The 9467-nt window shown below is 49.6% G+C and overlaps 1 protein-coding gene across 2 annotated transcripts in view; it reads right to left on the reverse strand.

Moving 5' to 3' along the window:
- TXN2 (thioredoxin 2) overlaps positions 1 to 6838 on the reverse strand; it is a 10540-nt gene extending 3702 nt beyond the window's left edge. For both annotated transcript variants that reach the window (XM_010860539.1, XM_010860538.1), the window contains exons 1-3: positions 6719 to 6838; positions 5642 to 5904; positions 3545 to 3668 (exon numbers count right to left, since the gene is read on the reverse strand). In XM_010860539.1, coding sequence (XP_010858841.1) covers positions 3545 to 3668; positions 5642 to 5904 — 387 coding nt within the window. In that variant the 5' untranslated portion in view covers positions 6719 to 6838. The remainder of the gene's footprint in view (positions 1 to 3544; positions 3669 to 5641; positions 5905 to 6718) is intronic.
- Positions 6839 to 9467: the final 2629 nt, after the last annotated feature.

Here is a 9467-nt window from a genome sequence, read left to right on the forward strand (position 1 = left end):
GACAGGAAGCGACTTAGCAGCAGCAGCAGCAGCAAGGACCTCCTGCAGACAGCCGCAGCACTTGCAATTGTTAAGTTGCTAAGTTACTATGTATTACTTCAGAAGTACTATGTATTACTTCAGTAATGCTGAAATACTATGATTCAATGAACTGTCTGTGAGGTTATGGTGGCAGTGGTGGTTTAGTTGCTAAGTTGTGTCCGACTCTTGTGACCCCGTGGACTGTAGCCTGCCAGGCTCCTCTGCCCATGGGATTCTCCAGGCAAGAATACTGGAGTGGGTTGCCATTTCCTTCTCCACTGTGAGGTTATACGGACCATTAAAAAAATTTCAAACAAAAAACCCAAACAATGTACCCCAAATGTTGGCAGTGATTTGTTTGGATAGTAAGATTACTGCTATTTGGTTGTTCTGAAAATGCTGTTTAAAGGGCATTCTCTGTAAGATGAGATAAATAATGAAACTCCATGTGTGAGGTGAATATCAGAAGCCCCAGAGAACAGCATTAAGGGTCAAGGTCCACACCCCGAGCCACTCTTTCTCTGCAGAGTCTGAACAATCGGGGAATGCCCAGCCAGAGAACCTGAGGAGCTGGGGAAGAAGAGGGCCCTTCACTTGGCCAACTCAGGGCAGTGTGTGTGTGTGGCGGGGGGAGGCACACCCCAAGGCCCTGGGCGACTTTCCTTCCTCTCTCCTTTGGGAGATGGTGAAATTTTAGGGTGGATAGTTAATGGAAACATAGAGTGTGGTGGCAGGGGAGAGGAATTTGTGCAAGGAAGGAGACACACCCTGGGAGTGTGTGCTGGGCTCAAGAGTGGCAGAAGAGTTTGGGGAGAAGCCCCTAATTCCCTGAATATGACTTAAAGCAGCTTCTCCAAGTTCATTCACCATTTGGAAAAGGCCTTCAGGCCTTGGAGGAAGCTGTCACAGGAGGAACTATGGATCCCTTAGCTGAGACGTCCTCAGACTCTCTTCCAAAACACCAGGTGTGAAGGAAGGAAGGACGGGGGTAGGGGAAGGGTCAGGAAGAATCACTGAGGGAGCTTCCTAAGCCAACAATGACCTGGCAACTGGTCAGCTCAGGACCTGGCAAGACCAAAATGCTGTGTCCAGGTGACAGGGCCCAGCAGCCTTGAGGTCCCTCTGTATGACCCATGTACTCTCTGGACGGTGGACAGAGAAGACCCTACAAGAGGACCCCTCCCCTGCCACACACTTTCCAGGCTTAACCACAGGATTTCAGGGCCAGGCTTAACCACAGGATTACCAGGAACGCAGACTCCCAGCAATGCTGGCAAGGTGGTCCTGGGAATTCTCATCACCTGTGTGACCACAGCTGGAGGAACTGGGTTATCCCTTGTAACCTTAAGAGTTACCACAGCTCCTGGGGCACTGGATGTCGGTGCTTGGGATGTGTCAGCCTAAGTTCTATTGGCTGAGACCAAAGCTGTGGTATCAGGAGGGAGGGAGCCTAAGACATGTGAAGTCTGTCTGTCCTCCTGGGGTGGCCAGAAGCTCCAGCCCTGAACTCACACTGGAAGGCCACACCCACTCCCACAGCTCCTGTGGGTCTCTGGGGAAGGATGGACAAGCAATGAAAGCTGGGGGCCCCTAAATGGCCAGACCAGTGCCTCCCTGACTGAAAGATCAGTGGGAAAGCTGAGCCCTGTAAGCCGCTCTGGTCACCCAGTGCTGTGGGCAGTCTTACTGGGGTATCATCCCCCCAACCACCTGCAGTCATCATCCGTGGCTTTGCCTGCCCAGCATCTCTTGCCCTTGCCTCTGGTCAGGGCAGCCCGGCTTTCCTTGAGGGACCACTCCCAGCCCCAGGTCCAGGTCTGGGGCAGCCAGCCTATTCTCACCCTGCCCCCACCCATTCCTGCCACAGGGACTGTGTAGGACAGGCACCTCTACTTGATCTGGTCTCAAGGGAATCAAACATGGACTTCTAAAGTCTGAGAAAGGGAGAGGCCACCTCTTTCATCACTACTACCAAGAAAGAGTGAAGGTTCACTATGGCCAGATCCAGATATTTCAAGAGAACCAGAAATATGGATTTTCACATGAAATCTTCTTTGTTTTAAACACTAGCATCCAGCCCATTACTAAAAAAAAACCAAACAAACCACTTTGAGGGCCAGACCAGCCAGGCCAATCAAGTTGCTGAGCCAGATGTGACCCACAGGCCACCAGGTATGTGACCTTGGCTCTGTAATGACTGTCTTCAGCATGGCTATTCAGGCTCCTCCCAATGTGGCCGCAGTCAGCCTTCCCAGCCTCCTGTTTGCTCACTCCTTGCTCAGCCCTTCACCCTGGCCAACCAGCCACAATGGACCACTCCCTGTTCTCCAAAGACAGGTCTCCATGGCCCAGAGGATGCCTTACATCCACATATTTCCTGCTCCTCTTCCTCTGGCCCACTCTGCACCAGGCATGCAGGCCCTGATGTTCTCTGAGCAAATGTGTGAGACCCTGACCTCATGGTCTTTGTAAAAGATATCTGCTCTGCCAGAATCCACTTCCAAAGAGCTGCATAGCTCATTCTTTACTCCTTCCAGGTCTCTGCTCAGATGATGCTTTTCAGTGAGGCCTTCCCTACCCAACCCTTTAAAAAAAGGAAACCCTCCCTGCCCTAGGCCCAGCACTCCCACCTGCTCTTCTTGATTTCTTTTTTCCCAGGACACTTATTATCTGAAACAGGGAACAGTGACCTGTGGCCCACAAGTCTAACCCGCCACCTGGAATTTTGTAAATGAAGTTTTCTGGCACATGGCCGTGCCCATTCATTTAGATTCTATGGTTACCCTTGAGCTACCAGACAGGTGAGCATTTGCAACAGAGACCAGTGTCCTACAAAGCCTCAAACAGGTACCATCTTGTCCTTTAGAGAACAAGTTTGTGGATGCCCAATCTAAAACACTAGCACTCAGGCTCCACGAAGGCAGGGACTCTGTCAGTTCTGTTCACTGCTGCATCCTCAGCCCCGAGTCACAGCCCTGGCATTGAAGGCACTCTGGATACATGTCTGCTGAAGAAATGGACAAGTCAATCAAACACAGGAGAGCAGCTCATGTCTTCGTGTCTGTGTGCTCTTGGCCCTGCCTTCTTCTCTGTGCATTCTTCACGGCTCCGCTCAGAGGGTCCCTCTAATGTGACACATTCCTTGTCCCCTCTATCTCCCTCCCTGTTCCCCTTGGAACAAGGAGCTCATCTTGTTTGTGCCAGAATCATGTACGCCTGGCACACTGCAGGGACAGATGGATGAATCCATGAATGAGGGTGGGCCATCAACTTCCTGAGACTCAGAGAAAAACCCAGTGTTTGGGGTCATATATCCCAGTTCCTAAAGGTATTGAAGAGAGACAGGAGGCTCAGAGGGTTAATGGAGTCACAGCTGCAAAGTGCTCTAAACCCCTGAGAGCTCTAGAAAGAATCAGGACACCCCCTTACTGACTCCCTGCTGGTCCCTAAGACATTTCCAGCTACCCCGTGACCCCAAGCACCCTCACCAGTTGCCCTGTGGCAATCCCCTGCCGATCCATACCTCATACTCTAGGGCGAGGTCTGTGTGGTCATCGATATCCACTTTGGCCATCACCACCTTTCCATGCTGCTTGGCCACCACCTTCTCTAACCGGGGCCCCAGGATCTTGCAGGGACCACACCATCTTGGAAGGGGAGAAAGAAGCATCCCATCACAGAAGTGCTCGCCCAACGATCTATAGTCCTCTAGGACCTTCCCTCGTCCTGTGTCTTTCTGCTGGACCCTCTCCCCTTGTCACCTATCCCTACAGTGTGTGAATATTAACCTGCGATGCTGACAGGCTGGTTAATTACAGGAGACTCTGCAACTAGGGAATTTTCACAGGTCCTGGATTTCTAATAACACGGGCCTCATCCTAAGACTCTTAGAAAGGGTATTTCTTAGAAATGGGATTTGAAGTTAAAACGTTTAGGTTCAAAGACACGCTTCCTCACCAATCAGCTGATTATTCTGAAGCCTCAGTCTCCTCATGTGAAAGAGACTGTGGCTGTCAAAGCTCTGATGATAAATTAACTAAGATGACGTGGATAAATGTGTTTTGTAAGCTGTGGAGTTACTTCAAACACCTCACAGCCTCAGAACTAAGGGAGCAGAAACCAGTGGCTATGGAGTTTCATGACATGCCAGTCACGGCACCAGGACCTCCTCAGTTTTTACTACTCAAAACCCTCAACCCAGCAAAGAAAAAAAAAAAATCTTCCTAAGAAACTGAGGCCCATACAAGTTCCCAGAACTGTGCAAGGTCTGGGACTGCATCCAAGACTGTGTTCCAAGGGTCCTCTTTGAGGCCTGGGTTACTCTGTGATCCCTGAGGCCCTGGGTCAACTGCCATGACTGCACTGGACACAGATGTTGCCCTCCAAGTGGTAAGCCTAGGCTGTTATCCCTAAGTATGTGGCACTAAGGACAGTGGCTGGCACTCAGTGAACAAACTCACCCCTTGCTTTCTTGGTGGGGAAGAAGATGAGGCATCAGCCAATTCTTTATGCATCTTGGAAGCCCTCTCTGGTGTGCTCACCAGACCAGGATGGCAGGATAGCTCTGCCTTCCATGAATCCTTGGTTGGTGACTCCCATTTTATTCTTAGCCTTTAAAACCCTTCGCATTCAGAGATTCCAACAAATGAACTCACAACACCTAAAAACCCAGTCTGCAAGACTTTATCTCCTACCACAAATGAAGACAAGAAGCAACAAGGCCACCACATGGTCTGCCCAAGGTAACATGGTGAGTCAGAGAAAGAATAGGAACGAAAGCAAAAGAATCTGTCAGTGGTTTGCCCAGAAGGCCTTCCAACTTTTAACTCAGGCTACACTGGTTCCCTTCAGGCTGCCCTACTCTGAGGGGTTTGTCCAGTAGTTTTGGAGTCAGGCATCGAGCCAGGTCTCAAAGGTCTAGAAATGAAGAAGGCCAGGCCAACCACCAGAAGACCATAGGCACTTAAATATCCCTAAAACAAACTCATACAGCATTGGAAAGAAACTCTCTGCCCATGGCCTGCAAGTGTGGGCACCACTGCAATGGCACTGAAAACTTTTTGCCAGCCCTTTCCAGTCTGGATGGCAAGAGTTAGTTAAAATAAAACTAACCCTCTGCAGGGATCTGTATATGTTTGGTATACACCAAAGGTCAGATGATGCTAGAGGCATGTTTTTCCTGATTTGGTTCAAGCTGAAAATGACCTGAGCCTCTTGGGTAGTGAGATACAGAATGTAAGTGCTTCCAAGCACTAATCATAGTGAGTTGTTTTTTTTTTAAGTTATTTTTAATTGAAAGATAACTGTTTAACAATATTGCATTGATTTGTGTCATACATCAATATGAATCCGCCATAGACATACAGAGTTTACAAGACTGTTTACTAGTCTGTCTCCTATCAAACTGCACGTAATCTTTGAGAGAAGGGACTGGGTCTCCTCAACCTTTGCAATGAGTCTACGTATGTTGTTGTTCATTCACTTAGTTGTATCTGACTTTTTGTGACCTCGAGTCAATGTATGAGAAGTATCAAATGGAGTACTGAGACACAGAAGCCTCTCAATAAACAAATACCTGAATAAGTGATACCCCAGTCTTCCATGAACCCCCAGGACTCACTGTGCATGGAAATCCACAACCACTGGTGTCTCACTATTGACAACTCGGTCTTGAAAATCAGGTCCATCCTGGATGTTAAAGGTTGTTGAACAGACTCTGGTGGTGTATATAGACCGGGCTTGGCTGGGTGTTACTGTCAGGTAACCAGGACTGTACTGTGGGGTCTGCAGGGCCCTGGAGGCGACGGGTGCCCACCGACTCTGAGAGGGCTTCCCGGAGATTATGGAGGTCAGGAACCTCCTCAGAAGAAGTCGCTGAGCCATCTGTGAGCGGAAGAGGCAGGGACAGTGGGGGCAGTCAACACATCAAGAAATAATAATAATAAAAAGGTATGTGGGAGTACCGTGGTGGTGGTGGTGGGGGTGGGGTTCAAGATGCAGGACCAGAAGTAAAACGCCGGAAAATAATACATAAGATTTCTGGAGTAGAGGTGAGTAAAGAATGAGAATCAAAGGGAAGGAATCAATAACCATCATAGGTTAAAAAAAAAAAAAACAAAACAGTACAAGAAAACTGGGTCGACAACCAACGAATCAAGATATTATGGAATTACAATAGAAGAGGAGGAACCAATATTTACAGAGCATCCGCTAACAGTCAGGTATCTTACATACATTAGTAACATATACATTATCAACCTTGCAAAGGTTTCAATAACGCTATCACTCAAAAGGATTCCGAGGCTCAGGTAAATTGTGACATGCCCAAAATACATTATTAAATAAGAGTCAACAACAGAACCCAAGGCGGTCTGAGAAATTCTTACTCTATCGATTACTCTTCCTAAAAGTGTTTAATGGAAAATTAAAGACAAAGAGAGGGTTGTCAAAGGATCAGGAAAGAGGAACCACAACAATTCAGGGAGCAACGAAGAGGCATGGGGGCAGGAGTGTGGGGGAACTAAAAAGGAGGGACATGTTTGTAGAAGGAACTGGGAACTGGACGCCAGCAGGGACCCCGGCTCCTCGGAAAGCAGGTTCCCCCCTCCAGGGTCTCCGCCCGCCGGCCCGCACAGGAAAACGCCCGCAGTGTGCATCAGCCGCAACACCACCTCGAGCCACCCCAAGGGCCTCCTACCTCCCTGCAGCGAGAGCAGAGGGATGCACAGCGGGTCCCTCCGCACCGGTCAAGGGCACTTCTGTTGTCACTTCCTGAGGGGGCGAGCCTTTACCGTCACTTCCGGGGACAGGCAACCTAGAACACGTCTTTCCGCAACGCGAGGGAAGACGGGGGCGGAGCCTCAGTTGAAAACCGGAAGAAAAGGACTCCTGGAGGAAGAAACCGGAAGTGGGGCCGTTATTTAGGGGAGAGACCGGAAGGGGCGTGTCTTCAGAGGAGGAACCGGAAGAGGCAGGCAGGCCGAAGAGGAGGAGCCGGAAGAGGAAGAGAAGGAGGAGCGGGCGTCCGCAAGGTACTGGCTGTAGAGAAGGGCGGGAGGTGTGGTTCCGGAGTTTGCAAACTCTTGCCCTATCGGCCGTACAACATCGACCACTCCTTTGTCTCATTGCCTCGGTGCTTCTTTGGAGCCAAAGAGGGCGGTTTGTGGCCCTTGTCTGTCACAAGCGATTGTATAACCTCAGGGTTTGGGGCAAGTCACCCTGCCCCTGGGGGCTTCAGTTTCCCAATATGTGACATGAAAGGCTATACTTATTCTCCCCCCAGGACCCTCAAGCTCGTCTCTTTGGAGTGCTGGGGAACTGGGCCCAGACTAGATACCAGATGGCGATGTTACTTGGAGGGCTTGCCTTTGAGGCCCCACGTAAAGTGTGATGACCTGTGAACCTGCTTGGGCCTGGGTCTTGCTTGCACATCTGTTGTCACTGTCATGGACAACAGGGGTTTAGGCACGTGTGTCCCAGGCTGGTGTCACAGTCACCCCATGTCTCTCCTGCACCCTGTACCTTACCTTATAACCTGTTCTGTGAATACATCAGTGCCTTTTCCTTCCTCCTTGCCTTTGCTTAATTTGAATTTTTTTTCCCTCTGTCCATTTGGTAGAATACCTACTCATCACCTCTTATTTGAGCAACATTTCTTGCCTCCGTCTCCCTGGTGCTTTGTCCAGAACTTTGACACGTTGCACAGTGTCTGTCTTCCACGAGATCGTGTGCTTCCTGAGAGTAGGGATTTGTAGCTTTTACACATTTCCATAGGCCCAGCACCAACCTGATATAGTGCCTGACTCACAGAGAATGTGCCATAGATGCTTATTAAAGTGCATATCTTTTGATATCCCAGAGAATGGTTCACAGTCTGAGTGGTTATATGACTTGCCCAAGGTCGTGAAGCAGGTAAATTGGCAGAGCCCCATCTCTCACACCTCCATTTCAATCTACACTCCAGCCAGTGGGAATCATTATTTCATAGTTTGCTTAAATCTCTCTTGTATGCTTGTGCTCTGTAGTTGCTACTCCCAATGACTGGAAGGCTTTTCTCTCTACTGTCCATCTGAGGAAATGCTGCCAGCTACCAGATTAGGCATCATCTCTGGGGACACATACCTGATGCTCTTCGAGTGGGGTTAAATTGCCTCCACTGGGCTTCCACAGCCCCTGTGCATCTATCAATCAGTCACGCACTCAGTGCTCGAGTTTGCTACTGTTTACTCCTCACTCACTATTCTGTCAACACCTGGTGGTCTCTGTCTCTCCGTTGCTTACTTTGGAATACAGCTGTGTGTTGTTGTGCACGTGTGCTCAGTCGTGTCCGACTTTTGCGACCCCGTGGACTAGAACCCGCCAGTCATCTCCATCTATGGAATTTTCCCAGCAAGAATACTGGAGTGGGTTGCCATTATATCCTCTAGGGGAATCTTCCTGACCCAGGGATTGAACCTGCCTTTCCTGCCTTGGCAGGTGGATTCTTTACCACTGAGCCACTTGGGAATCCCTGGAAGGCAACTGTGCTCACCGCTATACCATCAACATGCTGATTTTGGGGCTTGGATCATCATAGTGGGTGCTCAGTGAGTATGTGTTCCAAGAACAAAGAACAGGGACCCAAATCATACCTTTGACTCCAGATCCTATTTTCCCTACCACATTGCATGGGCTAGTTGTGCCTTTCCAAAGTCATTGCCATGTTTTCCTCCAGTTCATTTTGGCCACATCATGCTGTTATTTGTTCTCTGTCCAACTGGCAGGTTCACTGGCTCACTCCCCAGGCAGGCAGGGCCACAGCCACAGCTGTTCAGGGACCTTCCTCTGGGATAGGGTGATGACCTCCTTGAAACAGGTCTACATTCCCTGGTCAGCCTTCCACTAAATAGAGTCTCTTATCTGTTGTGGGCAGAAGACCAGGGACGGGCATGGGCAGGCATGGTCTCCTCCACCTTGTCTGAGCTCTTGTTTTTGCCTCTGCCTCCACCTAGGACTGGAGCCAACAGTGATGATCTGTAGCGGGACCCCAGACCCCCTGCCTCGCCTGAGGTCAGCGTCCGTTGGTGCAGCTGTTGCTGTTAATGCCAGATGCCATCTGGCAGGGGCGCTCCCATCCTGACTGTTTTCATTTCTGTTTTTCTGTATCTTCAGTGCTTTATCTTCCAGGGCCTCTTTGTTCAGTCGCTAAGTCACGTCCAACTCTTTGTGACGCCGTGGATTGCAGCTCACCAGGCTTCCCTCTCCTTCTAATTAACCCTGTTTAGCATTTCCACAGCATTTTCTAGAAGGTCAATTTCCCTGATGAATCCACATCCTGAATTCCAAAGGAGGACCAATCCTGTTTATCCTCACTCCATAGTCACTGCACCTCCATTGACCTCAGGCTTCTCTGCTGAGAAATGGGAAGAAGGAGGCCTTCCTCCTAGAGGGCTGTGAGGTTGCAAGAA

Source organism: Bison bison, unplaced genomic scaffold (genome assembly GCF_000754665.1).
Source record: "Bison bison bison isolate TAMUID 2011002044 unplaced genomic scaffold, Bison_UMD1.0 scf7180017864468, whole genome shotgun sequence".
NCBI classification, from domain to species: Eukaryota; Metazoa; Chordata; class Mammalia; order Artiodactyla; family Bovidae; genus Bison; species Bison bison.